The sequence below is a fragment of the Oenanthe melanoleuca genome, chromosome 9, assembly GCF_029582105.1.
Source record: "Oenanthe melanoleuca isolate GR-GAL-2019-014 chromosome 9, OMel1.0, whole genome shotgun sequence".
NCBI classification, from domain to species: domain Eukaryota; kingdom Metazoa; phylum Chordata; class Aves; order Passeriformes; family Muscicapidae; genus Oenanthe; species Oenanthe melanoleuca.
Window position 1 is genome coordinate 13,463,944 of NC_079343.1, and position 19,289 is coordinate 13,483,232.

Here is a 19,289-nt window from a genome sequence, read left to right on the forward strand (position 1 = left end):
TCATAATGCCCCAAGATTTCCTAATAATAGACTCTGGACATCGGCTTCATGGAAAAGTCACTCGGGGCTGCAAATCTTTCCTGTCAGAAAAAATATTTCTCTTTTTATGTCCTTTTTTTTTTTTTTTTTTTTTTTAATTCTAATTTTGACTTACAGGCTGCTAAATGCTGAAGCGCATCTTTAAGGAGATTTCCATTCCCCAAATGATGTGCTATGGCAGCAGCACGAATCTTTTTTTTTTTTTTCCAATTTGTCAGATTGAAGATTTGGAAAAAAAGAATTCTGGGTTTGGAAAGAGCTTCAGCTTTCAGGGGCTGGAGCAACCTGGGGCAGTGGGAGGTGTGAGAGCTGAAATGAGGGATGGGGCTCTTTAAATCCTGTTTTTTGTGTTTAAAATGCTGTTTTTTGTGTTTAAAATGCCGTTTATTGTGTTTAAAATCCTGTTTATTGCATTTAAATGATGCAGCAATTCACGGCTCGTGGGTGACAAGCAGCTGTGGGTTCTCTGAAAACTTTTTAGTTCTGGTTCCAATGCAATATTTACTTTTTATTACAGAGCATTTAAAACATGACAACCAATCATCCCCTTTATTATTCCCTATAATTACTGACATCACCATATTCCTGTTATGATTTTCCAGTCACCAAAGTTAGTGTGTTACAGTTGAAGCCAGAAGTTGTTTCTCAGTTTTCTTTCAGAAATTTCTCAGAAAATTCTGAGATCTTTTCTTTACTTGCAACACGGCATTTTTGTTTGTGGAAATCTTTTTGCCTGGTGAAAACACCTTTTGTTTTGTGGATTTATCCTTTGCTCTAAGTGATAAAAGCCCCTTCCCACTCACTCACCCTTTTCCTTCTTATTTACCCAGGAAAATTCACTCAGCAGTTCTTGTCCTCTATATCAAAACTTGCTATCATTTCTTTTTCTTCTTTTATATCAAAACTTGCTATAATTTATATTCTTTCTTTAAATTCTACATTCAAAAATCTTTGTTATACCCATCTGTGAGACTTTCCTGTCAAATCCCCATCCCTCCCAACAGGAGGTGTCCCTGCCTATGGGATGGGTGATTTTTATGGACATCCCAAACCCATTCCATCCCAAAGAGGATTTTGGTGAAATCTCATTTTTGGTGAAATCTCATTTTTGGTGTCCAACCCCTCTTGTAGTAACAGATTTTATTTTTTTTTTTTTCCCAGGGACCTGGGTGACTTTTGGAGGTCAGATCTCAGACGAGGTGAGTGCACGGAGCAAACCCCGCTCTGGGATATTTTTATATTAAATTGTGGCTCCTGGAACCTTCCTGCATGGAGAGACAGCAGCAAGTCACTGCACAGAGCTCTGGCAGAACCCAAATGAACCTGACACTTGAGATGAGCCCCATGCACCCCTCGGGGCCATCTCCTGTCCCTGCCATGTCCCCTCCTTCCCACTGCGAAATTGGGAATTATCTCTGTGTGATGGGCATTGGGAATGATTTCTGTGTAATGGACTTTGGGAATTATCTCTGTGTGATGGGCATTGGGAATGATTTCTGTGTAATGGGCATTGGGAATGATTTCTGTGTAATGGGCATTGGGAATGATTTCTGTGTGATGGGCATTGGGAATGATTTCTGTGTAATGGGCATTGGGAATTATTTCTGTGCAATGGGCATTGGGAATTATTTCTGTGTAATGGGCATTGGGAATTATTTCTGTGCAATGGGCTTTGGGAATGATTTCTGTGCAATGGGCAGCAGTGGTAAATGCAGGCAGGGGCTGGGCTTACAGAGGTGATTTATTTTTGACATAATGAGCTGAAACATATGGAAATGAGCTCGGGTTCCCTCCTGCCTTTCCCTGGAGCAGATGGCTCCTGATCCCATCCCAGGGAATCTCCCCGGAGCTCTGGGCTCTGCTCCAGCCCAGGTACCACAGATGTGAGCGCCAGGGAGAGCAGCTGCTGCCCCCAGGGCGTGGAGCAACCCCAGAACATCCCTGCTGGGAGGAAAGGAGCCCAGGAGCCTGGACTGAGGAGGGTTCTCCTTTAAATTCACTGGGCTTTTCGTGCTGTTGCTGCTTCTCCTGCTGGATCCCCAGCTTTGATCCCGTGGATCCATCCCCAGCTCTGATCCCGTGGATCCATCCCCAGCTCTGATCCCGTGGATCCATCCCCAGCTTTGCTCCTGTGGATCCATCCCCAGCTCTGCTCCCCTGGATCCACCCCCAGCTTTGATCCCCTGGATCCATCCCCAGCTCTGCTCCCCTGGATCCATCCCCAGCTCTGCTCCCCTGGATCCACCCCCAGCTCTGATCCCCTGGATCCATCCCCAGCTCTGATCCCGTGGATCCTCCCCAGCTCTGATCCCGTGGATCCATCCCCAGCTTTGCCCCTGTGGATCCATCCCCAGCTCTGCTCCCCTGGATCCATCCCCAGCTTTGATCCCGTGGATCCATCCCCAGCTCTGATCCCGTGGATCCATCCCCAGCTCTGATCCCATGGATCATCCCCAGCTCTGATCCCGTGGATCCATCCCCAGCTCTGATCCCGTGGATCCATCCCCAGCTCTGATCCCCTGGATCCATCCCCAGCTTTGCCCCTGTGGATCCATCCCCAGCTCTGCTCCCCTGGATCCATCCCCAGCTCTGATCCCCTGGATCCATCCCCAGCTCTGATCCCCTGGATCCATCCCCAGCTCTGCTCCCCTGGATCCTCCCCAGCTCTGCTCCCCTGGATCCATCCCCAGCTCTGATCCCCTGGATCCATCCCCAGCTCTGCTCCCCTGGATCCATCCCCAGCTTTGATCCCCTGGATCCATCCCCAGCTCTGATCCCGTGGATCCTCCCCAGCTCTGATCCCCTGGATCCATCCCCAGCTTTGATCCTGTGGATCCATCCCCAGCTCTGCTCCCCTGGATCCATCCCCAGCTCTGATCCCCTGGATCCATCCCCAGCTCTGATTCCATGGATCATCCCCAGCTCTGATCCCCTGGATCCATCCCCAGCTCTGATCCCCTGGATCCATCCCCAGCTCTGATCCCCTGGATCCATCCCCAGCTTTGCTCCCGTGGATCCCCAGCTCTGCTCCTGTCTCTGGGCCCTGTGGATGCTCTCCTGGTCCCTCAGGCTCGTTTGAGGATCACTTTGCCCTCTGGTTCTGCCCCCTTGCTCACAGTAATTCCATGCAAGGTGCCATGCATGGAAAAGCACAGAGCTGTGCTGGGGTTCTGGGGTTCTGCCCTCCCTGGGGATGCTGAGCCAGAGCTTTCAGTCCTCAGGGGCTCCCACAAAAAGATCTTCAGGCATTTCCATTCCCCAGGACAAGCTGCAGGCAGCCCAAAGAACATTAAACCCCCCTTTCTGTGTTAAACTCTAGATTTGCAGAATATCTCCTGTAACCCTATTAAATTCTTGGCTGCCTTCCTGACAGAAAGCTCCTGAGAGGAGATGAATCCCTGCCAGGCTGGCTCCCAGGGGAGCTGATGTAAATCCACATTTTGGTGTTTTCCTGCCCTCCTGGGGTGTCCCAGCCCCTCTGGCTGTGCTGACTGCTGTGGGATTTTCCCTGCTGGCTGGGGATGGGTTGGTGACCCCATCTGTCCCCTGTGCCCCCAGGTGGCCGAGCAGCTGATGACCATCGCCTACGAGAGCGGAGTGAACCTGTTTGACACGGCTGAGGTGTACGCAGCCGGCAAGTGAGTGCCCCTCCCTGCCAGGACCTGCCTTCCCTGGGCCCCTCCCCATGGGCTGGGCTCTGGGCACCACTCCGTCCCCGAGAGGGACGGGAAACCTTCGTGTCTGCAGCGCTCATCACATAAATCAAGGTTTTGGTACCCAGCAGAGGCTGGAGCAGCGCTCGTGCCACTTGCTGCTGAAAAAAATCCTGAATAAATGAAAAGTCGGTGCAGATGTTAATGGTGATGGATGGGCAGGAGCTGTGAGAGCTCCAGGCACGGATCCCGGGGGGATGGAGAGCTGAGCTGCTCTGTGGGATGGGGGAGCATCATCTGTGCCAGATGTGCCTGGGATGGGTCACAGAGCTGGGCTGGGCTGTCCTGCTGAGGCTGAGGGGATTTGGGAGGGGGCTCTGGGCTCTGGGTGTCCTGCTGAGGCTGAGGGGATTTGGGAGGGGGCTCTGGGCTCTGGGTGTCCTGCTGAGGCTGAGGGGATTTGGGAGGGGGCTCTGGGCTCTGGGTGTCCTGCTGAGGCTGAGGGGATTTGGGAGGGGGCTCTGGGCTCTGTGATGACCTGCAGAGGCTCAGGGGATTTGGGAGGGGGCTCTGGGCTCTGGGTGTCCTGCTGGGGCTCAGGGGGTTGGGAGGGGGCTCTGGGCTCTGTGGGTCCTGCAGAGGATGAGGGGATTTGGGAGGGGGCTCTGGGCTCTGTGATGTCCTACAAAGGGGATTTGGGAGGGGGCTCAGGGCTCTGTCATGTCCTGCAGAGGCTCAGGGGATTTGGGAGGGGGCTCAGGGCTCTGTGATGTCCTGCAGAGGCTCAGGGGATTTGGGAGGGGGCTCAGGGCTCTGTGGTGGGTGGGATCTGTCCCAGTTTATTGTCCCAGATAGGACTGGGGTGGGTGGTGGTGGCACTGAGCATCCCCTGCCTCCCTCACACCTGGTTCTTCCTGCACAGGGCCGAGGTGATCCTGGGCAACATCCTGAAGAAGAAGGGCTGGAGGTACAGTCTGGCATTCCCTGCTCCCCCTGGGCTCGTGGAAACCCCTCTGGAAGAATTGGAAGAGGGTTTGAAGGATTTCCCATGCTGGGTGCCAGGGTCCCACAGGAGCAGCTGCACCTTCCCAGTGCCAGGGAAAGAGCTGCCCTGGGATTTGGGGTGTGCACAGGGAAAGAGCTGCCCTGGGATTTGGGGTGTGCACAGGGAAGGAGCTCCCCTGGGATTTGGGGTGTGCACAGGGAAGGAGCCCCCCTGGGATTTGGGGTGTGCACAGGGAAAGAGCTCCCCTGGGATTTGGGGTGTGCACAGGGAAAGAGCTGCCCTGGGATTTGGGGTGTGCACAGGGAAAGAGCTGCCCTGGGATTTGGGGTGTGCACAGGGAAAGAGCTCCCCTGGGATTTGGGGTGTGCACAGGGGCTGTGAGCCCCCTCTGGGGTCTCCCTGCCTCAGTCACAGCCCTGGGGTCCCTCCATCCCTCTGATGGGGTGTTGGTGCCTCATCCCTGCTGGGGATTAGGGATGCAGAGCTGTGAGGAGCCTTCATCTCCTGGGATGGAGCCTGGGAGGAGATGACACCTCCTTTCAGTGATGCCCATTAGCATCTGCTGTGGGGTTTGAGAGATTTGCATAATCCTTAAAGGCCTGTGAAGGTTCCAGCAGGGCTCTCTCCAAACCCGGGGGATTAGGGGCTGATTGATTATTTGGTTAGAAATATTCTGGATGATGTGGAGGAAAAAGTTCAATAAAAGCTGGGGAAATCGTGTTGCACATGTCTGGTCATGCAGCAAGGTAGCTGGAGGATGAGAAATCTTTGATTTAATATCATGTAGGAGTTTACAGATTAATTCAGATGCATCACACTCCACTTTGATAACTCTGGGAATGCTGCATGGCAGTGAGAACAGGGGCATGGATGGCAGGAGGGAATGGTGCTGCAGCCCTGCTGAAAGCTCTGGGTGTTGCTTAATAGTTAAAAATATTTGGGGGTTTTGGTTGCTTCACTTGGATCACCTTTGGTTTGATGGGCAGCATCCTGCTTGGTTGTTATTATTGTTATTATTGATTTTTATTTTTTTCTGTTCTTTTTGCAGGAGATCCAGTTTGGTGATAACCACAAAGCTGTACTGGGGTGGCAAGTAAGTGTGACATGTCTTGTGCTGGTGTTTGCTGCCCCAGCCCTGCAGCCAGGGCAGGCTGATGGCACTGGGGGGCTTTGCTGCTGCCACTGTATTCCTGTGTACTTTGCCAAGTGTTTAAAGTTGGAGGTACCTGGAGAAAACTCCAGGAGAGCTCAGAGCCCCTTGCAGAGCCCAAAGGGCTCCAGGAGAGCTGGGGAGGGACTGGGGACAGGGATGGAGGGACAGGACCCAGGGAATGGAGAGGGGCAGGGCTGGATGGGATGCTGGGAATTGGGAATTCCTGGCTGGGATGGAATTGCCAGAGCAGCTGTAGCTGCCCCATCCCTGGCAGTGTCCAGGACCAGGCTGGACACTGGGACTGGGGGCAATGGGGCAGTGGGAGGTGTCCCTGCCATGGCACTGGATGGGGTTTAATGGGGTTTAATGGGATTTAATGGTGTTTAATGGGATTTAATGTCCCTTCCAACCCAACCAGTCTGTGATTCTCTAATTTTGGGGGTGCACAGATCAGTGCTCCAGAGCTGTTGGCACCTCCCAGCTGTGTTCCTGTTCTTCCCTTGCAGAGCTGAGACAGAGAGAGGCCTTTCCAGAAAACACATCATTGAAGGTACCTGGGGTGGGCAGGATCCAGCTGGCTCCAGGCCAGAGCTCTGCCATGAGAAGGGTTTAAGGGGTTTTTAATTTAAGGATTTTTAATTTAAGGGGTGTCTCCAAAACAGCAGGTGTGCTCTTGGCTGAAGGCCAAGCACCTGGCCATTATAACCATTTTATATATACACACATTTATATACATTTATATATGTATATGTATACACATTTATATATATATATATATATATATATATATGTATATATATAAACGTATATGTATAAATATATAATATATAATATATAATATATAATATATAATATATAATATATAATATATAATATATAATATATAATATATATTTCATGTTGGGTTTTTTTTTTTGTTTTGTTTTTTTTGCTTTATTGCTTGTCTTTTACTCTCTTTCATTAAACTTTTTAAAATTTACCTCAAAAGTGAAGCTCAAACAACAGGGGCTGTTTGATCCCCCTGCTCCCTGTGCCAATCCCACTCAGGGCAATTCCCAAACTCGTGAAGTGCCCAAAATGCCCCAAAGGATCATTCTGGCTGCCAGCCCCTCCCTGGGCTGCAGGTTTGCCCTTCCATCCTCCTCCTGCTGCTGCTGGCAGGTTTTATCCAGGATTGCCCTGGGGAGTTTTATCTTGGAGTCTTTGCAGGATCCAGACACGTCAGGGTGTGACTTTCCCAGTGGAGAAAGTTTTTCTTGTAGCAACATTTCATTTCATCTGAATAATCCTCAGTGAGTGGTGGCACTGAAGGTGCTCAGGGAGGTGGCAGATGTGTCACAGGCACTCCAAACCCATCCATTTTCCATTTCTGGTGGAGCTGCTTGGTGAGGTGTCAGAAAAGCACTGGCAGGAGTTGGAATAATTTCACAGAACACCCAGCAAACAACGTTAAGGTCAATGAGAGATATTTTATATTTTTATATATACATTTATATATATATCTGTGTGCGTGAGAGAAGAGGATTTTGAACAGTTATTTCCTACAAATCTTCCCAAGAACAAAATGTTTTTATGAATGTTCATGAAGAATGAGTCAAAACAGAGCTGAAAATGTTTGAGCTGGATGAGATGCCCATCCTCTGCTCACCCTCTCTCACACACTCATACAGGGATATATAAAAATATCTGGAGGGTCTGTAAACTGCCATCAGATCCTGACAGGAAAGCTCTCAGGACCTGGGTGTTTATGGACTGAGCTGCAGAGGCTCTGCCTTGCTCTGCCAGACTCTCCCTGCACCTGGAGCTTTACCTGTGCTCATTGCCAGTCACCCCCAGAGCCACCATCCTGCCCTGGGATTGTCCTGGGATGTCCCAAAGGGACAAAATTCAAAATTCAGGTTGAATTAACTGCAAGCAGGAGCAGGGCACTGCAATAGTCCCTGGCACAGCCACACCTGGTACCTGGGGCTGCTCAGCACAAATCTGGGAATTCTGAGCTAAAGCACAGCCCTGTGCAAGGAGGGCTCTGTGAATGGCCAGGCTTCTTCAGGAATGTGGGACAACATTATTCAGCATCCCTCTCATATCCTAAATGGTTGTGTATTTGTATTTGTATTTGTATTTATATTTATATTTGTATTTGTATTTATGTTTGTATTTGTATTTATATCTGTATGTATATCTATAGTTATATGTATATCCATAGTTATATGTATATTTAATTTATATTTAATTTAGAATTATATTTAATTTATATTTATAGTTATAGTTATAGTTATAGTTATATTAGTATTCATATTTATATCGTTATATTTATATTGTTATTGTTATTGTTATTTATTTGTTATATTTGTATTTGTATTTTTTATTTATATTTATGTTTATTTTTATGTTTATACTTACTTATATTTATATTTATATTTATATTTATACTTATACTTATACTTATACTTATACTTATACTTATACTTATACTTATTATATTTATATTTATACTTATACTTATATTTATACTTATATTTATACTTATATTTATATTTATATTTATACTTATACTTATATTTATATTTATATTTATACTTATATTTATATTTATATTCCTATTCACATACCCCAATCTGTCTGTGAGTCCCATTTTGGCCCTGTCCATGGCTCCCCTGACCCTGTCTCTGCTCCCCCAGGGCTGAAGGCTTCCCTGCAGAGGCTGCAGCTGGAATATGTGGACGTGGTCTTTGCCAACAGGCCGGACAACAACACCCCCATGGAAGGTTGGTGGGAGCTGCAGCTCGAGGCTTTCACCTGCCTGGTCCTGGCTCAAGGGCTTAGACTGAGCAGGGCAGGAAATGAAAAACAATTTGTTGGGGTGGTTTCAAGATGAAATATGAAATATTGGCCATGGAAGGTGTCCCTGCCCTGGCAGAGGGGTGGAATTAGATGTCCTTTATTTAGATCCCTCCCAACCTGTTGAAGGTTTCTATGTTTACTCTGCCACGACATGAATTTGTATGTTTTGGAAAGAAATGGAAGTTTTCTTTATGTCCTAGGAGTGGCTTTAATGTTTGGAGATTTCCTTGTTGTGATTCCTTCAGGTGAAGTGGGTTTGGGGCTGGATTTAAGGCAGGTGCCCGTGGCAAACACCATGGATAAAACATGGATATACCTTGGATAAAATATGGATAAAACATGGGTACACGGTGGAAAAAACATGGATTAAACATGGGTACACCATGTGTACACCATGGATAAAACATGGATACACCATGGGTAAAATATGGATATACCATGGATACACCATGGCAAACACCATGGATATACCATGGATTAAACATGGATACATCATGGATTAAACATGGATAAAATATGGGTACACCACGGATACACCATGGATTAAACATGGATACACCATGGATTAAACATGGATACACCATAGCAAACACCATGGAAATACCATGGAAATACCATGGATATACTATGGATTAACATGGATATACCATGGATACACCATGGATATACTATGGATTAACGTGGATATACCATGGATATACTATGGATTAACATGGATATACCATGGATATACCATGGATATACTATGGATTAACGTGGATATACCATGGATATACTATGGATTAACATGGATATACCATGGATATACCATGGCTACCCTCTGGTGGGTGGGAATCAAGCAGAGCTGGAGCTGCACGTCAGGAGTGCTGCCCCCATTCCTGCTGAGCATGGGGCAGTGCCACCCTGGGATTTTTGGAGCTGCTGGGGTCAGGGGAGGGGCTGTGCTGTGTCTGGGATGGGGCTGAGCTCTGTGCCCATCCCTGAGCACTGGGGCCAGGCTGATCCCACTCTCCCAGTGCCACAGATCCCCCTGGCAGGGTGAAAAAAGGGACGTTTCTCTTGTGAATGGCCTGGTGGAGATACTCCCATCGTCTTCCTGCCTTTTTTTATGGATCACCTACTAAGCCACTTCCATCCCAGAGCATCTGCTGGGCCATCTGTCAGTGCTGCCTTCCCGAGCTGCTCCTCCTGCTCAGCACCACGCACAGCCCAGCCTCTCCCACAGGGGAATCGTGGAGGGCTTTGCCTTGGAAGGCACCTTAAATCCCAAATTCCATCCCAAATTCCATCCCATGGCAGGGGCACCTCCCACCACCCCAGGCTGCTCCCATCCCAGTGTCCAGCCTGGCCTTGGACACTGCCAGGGATTCAGGATCAGCCCCTCCTGAAGGAGGAGGTGACCCTGAAGTGTCCCTGCTCGTGGCAGCTCCTGTGGGTTTTTCTGCACACAAATAAATCAAAGCCTGGGTTGGTTCTGTTTGCTTTCCCTGTCCCTCAGATCCTCCCTCTGCTGCCAAGTGCCCGTGGGCAGCTTTTCCAGATCCTTCTGTGCCCCAGCCAGGCAGATCCTCCCCTCCCCAGGCTCTGTTCCTCCCTGGGGATGGAGCAGAGAGCATCCCTTGGGGAATTCTGTGCTGCCTTGGGCCTCAGGGCACCTGGAAAAGCTGCTTAACCCAAACCCAAACTGTATTTAATGTCCTTAAAGGTCTCAGAGCAAATTAAAGCAGTTTAGCACTGTAGGAGCAGTGAGTTGGATTTGGGGAGCAGCTGGGGATGGAGCTCATTGCAGGTCATGGGGTGTCCCTGCCATCCTCTGGCACCCCCAGCCCTGCCTCAGGGACCTTTGGGGACAGTGATGGGAGCATTTGTCCTCTCCAGAATTCCCCTGTGCTTTGTGCCTCGTCACTCAGGCTGAGATCTCATCCCCCAGCTGTGCAAGCAGATGTTTTTTCTTCATCCCGAGGGGTTTATATATGTATATATGTTCTTGTTTAGAGAACCAGGTGCCCAGAGTACCAGGGAGGGAAGGTGATGTTCCTACCAGGGAACTTTACCTATTTCAAAGTTATTATTGTTGTGATGCCAAGGGCTGTTATTTGGGATTTGAAGCATTGATTTATATTTTTTTAAAAAATTAAAATCTCCTGTTCTTAAGTGCTGCCATTTGGGCATCCAGCTGGCAGGACAAGAGATCTGGGAGTGTGCTCTTCCCAAATCCCATCACTATCCCTTGGCTCTCTAAACAAAAATATATCTATATATCTATCTATATATATTTATATACATTTTCTGAGTTGACTAGGATTTTGGTTTGTTGGTTTTTTGTTTTTTTTTTTGAAAGGAGTAGGGGCTGGAGAAATGAAAACAACCACGGGCTGAGATGTGTAAGAGGCGTGTGACGAAATGTTTTTCAGAACTCTGAAATGGTGGCAGGGCAAAAATAGAAAACTAAACCCAGGGAGAAGCTGCTGAGGAGGGAGGGAGGAAGGGAAGGATCATTTACAGGCTTAGACTGATGGTGGAAATGAAAAACAATTTTTAATTAAATATTCAGATGGAGTAGCTTGAAATTGCTCATCAGTTGTGTTCTGGAGCCCTGGTCAGGTAGAAGGTGTCCCTGCCCAGGGATTGGAAAAAGATCTTTAAGGCCCTTTAAAACCCCAACCAGCCTTTGATTCTATATTTACCCTTCACTGAAATGAGCTGATATTTTTTCAGGAAGAGCTGGAAGTTTCCTTTACATCCCAGTGCTGGCTTTAACGCTGCCTGTGCTCTTTGCTTGCTTTGCCTCGTTCCCTGGGATGAAGTGGATTAGTGTTTGGGTTGAAGGCAGGTCTGTGTGTCAGTGGCAGCCCTGCAGGTTATAAATGGAGCTGCCTGTCAGTGCCTGCAGGAGCATTCACAGCTTGGCACCCACTCCTGCTTCCCCTGCCACGAGCAGGACGAGGATGCTGCCATCCCCTGGTCCAGGGGCTTTGGGCACTGCAGGCTCCCTCCAGGGGGATTTGGGGTGCTCAGAGCTGCTGGGACAGTGTCACATCCTTGCCTCTCCCCTGGGAGGTGTGGCAGTGCCCCAGAATTATTTTATTCCCTTCTCAGACGGGGTTTAGCTCATTTTCCCCATTGTGTGGGCAGTGTGTGTGTGTGTGCTGCAGCCCTGTCAGAATTGGGGTTTTGGTGCAGGTGGGTTTGGCCTGTGGCTGCTCCTGGGGACTGTGACACAGGGCAGGGATGGATATTGGGATATTGGGAAGGAATTCCTGGCTGGGAGGGTGGGAAAGGCCTGGCACGGGTGCCCAAGGCCAGGCTGGACATTGGGTCAGGGAGAGGTGCCCCTGCCATGGATGAGCTTTAACATCCCTTACAGCCCAAACCCCTCTGGGATCCCATTAAACTGAAGTCCAGGAGGGTTTTTTTAGGGCAGGGAGGTCTGAGGGGTGAAATCCAAGAAAATGTCCTGGTGTAACCTTGGAAGTTCCACATCCCAAAGAACAACAGCCCTGGCACTGCTGTGCTGGGTTTGCAGAGGTGACACCTGAGGGTGGAGCAGGGCTCAATCACCCATTCTTGCAGCTTTGTCCCCAGTATTCCTGCTAAAAAGAGGCAGACCTAGATATGTGCTCTCAGGAAGCAAATTAAAAAAAAAAAAAAAAATTTACTTTGTAGTTTATTTTTCCACTGTGCTGCCCTCTTGTGTTCTGTTTGGAAGGAAGTGCTCTCCTAAGGGTAGGCAAGAGCCAGGTGGGAAAAGTTTTTGAAAAGCAATTTTTTAAAAAGCAGGTTTTAAAAAGGAGCTTTTTAAAAGCAGTTTTCTAAAAATCAGTTTTTAAAAAGCAATTTTTAACCAACTGCAGGGCCAGTCTTGTGATGTTTGCACTGAAGGTGCTTTCCCAGCCCCAGCTGGGCAGGCAGCTCAGCAGTGTGTGGGGGGTGTTTGGAGGTGGGTTTGGTGTGGAAATGTCTCTGGGCACTGCTCACACTGGTTTTTTTTCTGCCCTTTTTCAGAAATCGTGCGGGCGATGACGCACGTGATCAACCAGGGCATGGCCATGTACTGGGGCACGTCCCGCTGGAGCGCCATGGAGATCATGGTAAGGGCCCAAAACCCTGGCTGTGACCCAAACTCCATCCCAATCACCATGGGTGAGTGTCCATGGTAAGGGCCCAAAGGCCTGGCTGTGACCCAAAATCCATCCCAAACACCATGGGTGAGTGTCCATGGGTTTGTGTCCATTGATCCAAAATCCATCCCAAACACCAAGGGTTAGTGTCCATGGCAAGAGTCTAAAATCCTCACATTGATCCAAAATTCATCCACAAACACCACAGATTTATATCCATGGTAAGGGCCAAACCCTGGCTGTGACCCAAAATCCATCCCAAACACCATGGGTGAGTGTCCATGGTAAGAACCTAAAATCCTCACATTGATCCAAAATCCATCCCAAACACCACAGGTTAGTGTCCATGGTAAGAGTCTAAAATCCTCACATTGATCCAAAATCCATCCCCAAACCCCACAGATTTATGTCCATGGTAAGGGGTGTCAGGAAAATTCACCCCCAAACACCAGAGGTTTATGTCCAAAAAGGAGACACAGGAGTTTTGTAACTTCATTTGAATAAAGGCAGAGGCCATGGGACATTCCCCTGGGATCTCTCAGATTTTTGGAGGACACGGCCTCCTTTTATCCCAATTTCCCTCTCTCTTTCCCCTTGTGCTGAGGTACTTGAGAGGTACAGACTTCCCAAACACCTGATACCTGAGATTCCCCTCTAATGTGCAACCCTCCCTTTTAATCTTTAATTTTTATGGAATCCATGGTTTTCCCCAATTTTTATTTCATCTTTCAATATCCAATTCCATCTATCAGCAAACTGCAGTTGGTTTGCCAGGGGAGCCCTGAGCTCCCACTCCAGCCACTGCTTCCACCCTGACAGCTTCAGAACCTGTCCCAGAATGAGCTGGTGCTGGTTAGGAGGAGAGGATGGGGATTTGGGGGGTTTATCTGGGTTTGTGTCATTTTATATCAAGTCTTTCAGTCTGATATCAGCCTGGCCCATGGGATGGATAAAAGGGGTTTTAATGTCCCAAAGCTGTGACTCAGGAGATGCCAGCATTGCCAAGGGACAGCAAGACTTGGTCCTGGACTCTCAGAGAACGTGCCTGGTGTGTCCTGAGGGACATTGTGACTCCTACAGTGTGTCCTGAGGGACATTGTGACTCCTGCAGTGTGTCCTGCAGAGCATTGCCACTCCTGCAGTGTGTCCTGAGGGACATTGTGACTCCTGCAGTGTGTCCTGAGGGACATTGTGACTCCTGCAGTGTGTCCTGAGAGCATTGCCACTCCTGCAGTGTGTCCTGAGGGACATTGTGACCTCCTGCAGTGTGTCCTGAGGGACATTGCCATTCCTGCAGAGTGTCCTGCGGGACATTGTGACTCCTGCAGTGTGTCCTGAGGGACATTGCCACCCCTACAGTGTGTCCTGCAGGACATTGCCACTCCTGCAGTGTGTCCTGCAGAGCTTTGCCACCTCCTGCAGTGTGTCCTGCAGAGCATTGCCACCTCCTGCAGTGTTTTCTGCACCCTTCTCCTCTGCAGGAAGCCTACTCCGTGGCCAGGCAGTTTAACATGATCCCCCCCGTGTGTGAGCAGGCTGAGTATCACCTGTTCCAGAGGGAGAAGGTGGAGGTGCAGCTGCCAGAACTGTATCACAAAATCGGTGAGTCTGAGCCAGCTCTGCCTCCTGCCTGGGCAGAAACGAGAGTGGGATGGCCTGGGGCTCCAGGTGGGGCCAGGGACAGTATCTAGTGACATAAATGAAAAAACAGCTTACTGTGCCTCTGATGAAGAAGCATTGCTTAATATTATATAATTATTAATATTAAGATTATAATAATAAAATATATATAATAAAAATTTAAAAATATAAAATATAATAATAAAATCAATATATCATCATATATTATATATTATCTATATATTATGTCAATGTCTATAATATATTAATATACTATATGATGAATAATTTATGTTATTAGATATAACCATATAAATGATACATGTATAATTATTAATAGCTAAAGTAAATTAATAAGCAATTGGCTTGGCTCCTCCCTACTCTCTGAGATTCATGTGGCCCATTAAGTAAAATAAATCCTTAACACCCTTAAGGGAATCAGTGCTTAATATTATATAATTATTAATATTAAGATAATAATAATATCTCTATATATTTATATATAAGTTATATGTTAATGTATTTAATATATTAATATACTATATCATTGATAATAATTTATATTATTAGATACAATTATATAAATTAATATGTGTAATTATGAATAGCTAAAGTAAATTAATAAGCATAGTAAGTATTAATTGGCTTGGCTGCTCCTTACTCTGAGATTCATGTGGCCCATTAAGTAAAATAAATCCTTAATACCCTTAAGGGAATCAGCAGCACCTTTGTGGAAGAGCAGAGGCAGCAGGAACAAGCAGGGGTTGGTTTCTGGTTCAGTTTTTGGCTGCAGGTGTGTTTTATTTGCCCTGAAATGCCTTTGTGTCCCTGCAGGGGTGGGAGCCATGACATGGTCCCCCCTGGCCTGTGGGATCATCTCAGGGAAATATGGCAACGGGGTCCCTGAGAGCTCAAGGGCTTCACTCAAGGTATTTCTGCTCCTGTGCTGCTGCCGAGGTTCTGGGGGATAACAAAGGGGAAGGGGCTCCCTGCTGGGAGGCAGGGATGGATCAGCTCGGTTTCTCTGGCAACCAACTGCAGAGAGCAGCAGAATCTGGGTTAGGACGGGCTCAGGTTCCTTCCCCACGTGGGGAGCTGAGGAATGGGGGGTTTGGGGTAGATCTAGGGGCTGGGGGGGGTTTGGGGCAGCTCTGGGTCTGGGGGGGTTTGGGGCAGCTCTGGGGGATGGGGGGTTTGGGGCAGCTCTGGGTCTGGGGGGTTTGGGGCAGCTCTGGGTCTGGGGGGTTTGGGGCAGCTCTGGGTCTGGGGGGTTTGGGGCAGCTCTGGGTCTGGGGGGTTTGGGGCAGCTCTGGGGGATGGGGGGTTTGGGGCAGCTCTGGGGGTGCTGGATGCTGAGTCTGATCATGAATGGATGCAGCTGCTGCCACTTCCAGTCCCCTGAACCACATAGAACGACTTGGACATCATTTCCCTGGGTACCAGCCCAGGCCATGGGGGTTCTCAGCCCCCCAGTATCCCCCCAGTGATCCCAGTATCCCCCCAGTGATCCCAGTGTCCCTCCAGACACTCCCCAAGCCAAGCTCAAGCCCCCTGAAGACCCCTGGGCTGCTGGGTGCTGCCCTCTCTAACAGGTTTTGCCATTCTGCTGCCACCACAGCTTGGCTTTTCCACAATTATCCTGATTTTATTCTTATTGGGGGTTGTGGAGTCCAAAAGAAAACTGGGGAGAGCCCAGGTTCTGGAGTGGGAATAAAACCAGGGAGCTGAGGACAAGAAGAAACATCCTCATAGCTCTGGGCAGCCAAGCTTTGTGTTGCTCTGCCCTGTGCCCTCCTGGGCTGGACGTGGCTTTGCAAGGGCTGCTATTTATATCCATTTATAGATTATAATTCTAAACTGCCCTAACCCCCGTTTTGGAGGATGAAAGGTGACAGGCTGCCGTGCTGTGCTTGCTCTGCAGTGCTACCAGTGGCTGAAGGAGAAGATCATCAGTGAGGAGGGCAGGAAGCAGCAGGGGAAGCTGAAGGACCTGTCCCCCATCGCCGAGCGCCTGGGCTGCACGCTGCCACAGCTGGCTGTCGGTGGGTCCCTGCCAGTGCCACCCCAGGGCTGCCCAGTGCCCCTCTGTGCCACCCCAGGGCTGCCAGTGCCACCCCAGTGCCACCCAGCAGTCCCCAGTGCTACCCCAGTGCCACCCAGGGCTGCCCCAGTGCCCCTCTGTGCCACCCCAGGGCTGCCAGTGCCACCCCAGGGCTGCCAGTGCCCCTCTGTGCCACCCCAGGGCTGCCCAGTGCCCCTCTGTGCCACCCCAGATCTGCCTGTGCCACCCCATATCTGCCAGTGCCACCCCAGTGCCTCCCCAGGGCTGCCAGTGCCACCCCAGGGCTGCCCAGTGCCCCTCCTGTGCCACCCCAGGGCTGCCCAGTGCCACCCCAGTGCCACCCAGGAGTCCCCAGTGCTGCCCCAGTGCCACCCAGGCACATATCTCCTGGAGGGAGGATGGGCTGTGGGAAGATAAAGATGATTGCCCAGCTGGTTTAAAGATGGCCCATGAGCAGATAATGTGTGCCAGGAGATCAGGGGCACTGCCCCACTGGTTTAACAGATGGGGACAGAACCCACATTGCTGGTGACACCAGCCCAAGACACTGTCCCTGTGCTCTGTCCCCAGCGTGGTGCCTGAGGAACGAGGGGGTGAGCTCTGTGCTCCTGGGATCCTCCAACCCCGAGCAGCTGATCGAGAACCTGGGAGCCATCCAGGTGAGGGCAGGGCTGGCACCACAGCTCAGCACCTCCTCCTCCTCATACAGGGTGACACTGGGACTTTGTCACCTAATCCAGGGGTGACACTGGGATTTTGTGAGCTAATACAGGGTAACACTGGGATTTTGTCTCCTAATCCAGGGGTAACACTGGGATTTTGTCAGCTAATACAGGATAACACTGGGATTTTGTCTCCTAATCCAGGGGTAGCACTGGGATTTTGTCTCCTAATCCAGGGTAACACTGGGATTTTGTCTCCTAATCCAGGGGTAACACTGGGATTTTGTCAGCTAATACAGGGTAACACTGGGATTTTGTCAGCTAATCCAGGGTAACACTGGGATTTTGTCTCCTAATCCAGGGGTAACACTGGGATTTTGTCTCCTAATCCAGGGGTAACACTGGGATTTTGTCAGCTAATACAGGGTAACACTGGGATTTTGTCTCCTAATCCAGGGTAACACTGGGATTTTGTCAGCTAATCCAGGGTAACACTGGGATTTTGTCTCCTAATCCAGGGGTAACACTGGGATTTTGTCTCCTAATCCAGGGGTAGCACTGGGATTTTGTCTCCTAATCCAGGGTAACACTGGGATTTTGTCTCTCAGCTCCCTTAGCCAGGCCCATCCCTGTGTCACCATGGCTTGGCTCCTTTGGGGTCACTGCAAACATTCCCAGTGACACGAGGGTGGCATCAGCAGCTTTCAAAACCTGGAAATGGAAATTATTCCAGGCTGTGACAGACTCTGTGCTGTCACATGTCCCTGCTCCCACCTTGATGATTCCCTGTGGTTTTTCTCAAGTCAGAGCTTTCTCTGCCTCTCTGTCCTTGCCACCAGCTCGTGTCCCACTGCAGCCAAGCAAAATTCCACACAGGAAGCTGAGAGGCTTTGCTGTGACTCTCTCACTGAGTAAAGATACTCCAGTGGTTTTTCCTTTGAGGGAGAGTTATTAGGTGAATGCTTAATCTCTGACACACAAAACCCCCAGAAGAAATGTACTTGGATAAAATCTAAGTTTCATTTTGGAACTCTCTCCATTGAACGTCACTTTCTTCCACCCCCAGGTCCTTCCAAAGATGACATCCCATATTGTAAATGAAATAGATAATATCCTGGGCAACAAGCCCTTCAGCAAGAAGGATTACAGATCCTAATGCAATGCATGAATTTCCTGGACTGCATGGTTTAGAAGTGCTCTGTACTCCAGTACAGCCCTGAATTACTCTCATGAGAATCATTCAGCACTTGCTGCTCGGTGTCTCCTGTCACTGGATCCTTGAGATGTGTGCTCTTGCTACTACTCTGCAGTGAATTTAAAAGCACAGGTGATCTCTTCTAACCAAGAATAACCTTGTATTTTCTTACCTTCTCAACCGAGTTCATTAATTTTTACTTTACTCTTTGCACCTCATGCTTGTGCTGTGACAAACACTTGTAAAGCAAAAAAAAAAAAAAAAAAAAAAGGAAAAAAGAAATAATTTATAACCTTCAGGTACTTGGTAATTAAAGAAGGATGTACAGATCTATTTTTTCAATGAAGAAAAGCCAGATACAACTTCAGGTTTTAATAAAACCATGTTTGGGAAATCTCAACTATAAAGTTTCTTCAGGTTAACAGATGGAAGGGGCAAGCCTAAACTTTGCTTTTTTATGCTGAATCAAAGCTCTAGGATTTCTTTGTAGTTGAATCAAGGCTGTAAGACAGAACTAGTTAGCACTTAGATAGTTCAGCTCCTCATTTTGCAGCTGTTCCAGCTGTGGAGTGCTCCTGGGGCAGAGCTAGGAAGCCCAACCACACATGTCAGGTTACTGAAAACAACTTCTCCATAAACCTCAGACCAAGAAAGCCATGACTAAATATTGGGTTTTGCATCTATAGGAACCTGCCTCTACTTCTGCCTGCTTGTAGACAGAGCTACTGCAAATTTCAATATTCAGGAGCTTTTAAGGAAATAGATACTATAAATATATACAATCTATAGCTGCTGAGAACTGCAGGAACAATCAGGTACAGACTCCAAAAGGCTTCACCTGCTTTCACCTGCTTTGGAACAGGGGATAAGGAAATGCACAGAGACATTCTAAACAGATTTTTGTGAGCATTTACAGGAGTTGACAGGAAGGATT

General features: G+C 48.6%; 1 protein-coding gene across 3 annotated transcripts in view; it reads left to right on the top strand.

Annotated features, from left to right (window-relative positions):
• Window positions 1–18,637, top strand: part of KCNAB1 (potassium voltage-gated channel subfamily A regulatory beta subunit 1) — a 61,349-nt gene extending 42,712 nt beyond the window's left edge. For all 3 annotated transcript variants that reach the window (XM_056499203.1, XM_056499205.1, XM_056499204.1), the window contains exons 3-14: window positions 1,201–1,238; window positions 3,598–3,677; window positions 4,615–4,659; window positions 5,747–5,791; window positions 6,358–6,401; window positions 8,533–8,619; window positions 12,701–12,786; window positions 14,298–14,418; window positions 15,271–15,365; window positions 16,358–16,478; window positions 17,069–17,157; window positions 18,227–18,637. In XM_056499203.1, the coding sequence (XP_056355178.1) occupies window positions 1,201–1,238; window positions 3,598–3,677; window positions 4,615–4,659; window positions 5,747–5,791; window positions 6,358–6,401; window positions 8,533–8,619; window positions 12,701–12,786; window positions 14,298–14,418; window positions 15,271–15,365; window positions 16,358–16,478; window positions 17,069–17,157; window positions 18,227–18,316 (941 nt within the window). In that variant the 3' untranslated portion in view covers window positions 18,317–18,637. The remainder of the gene's footprint in view (window positions 1–1,200; window positions 1,239–3,597; window positions 3,678–4,614; window positions 4,660–5,746; window positions 5,792–6,357; window positions 6,402–8,532; window positions 8,620–12,700; window positions 12,787–14,297; window positions 14,419–15,270; window positions 15,366–16,357; window positions 16,479–17,068; window positions 17,158–18,226) is intronic.
• The last annotated feature ends 652 nt before the right edge of the window (window positions 18,638–19,289 follow it).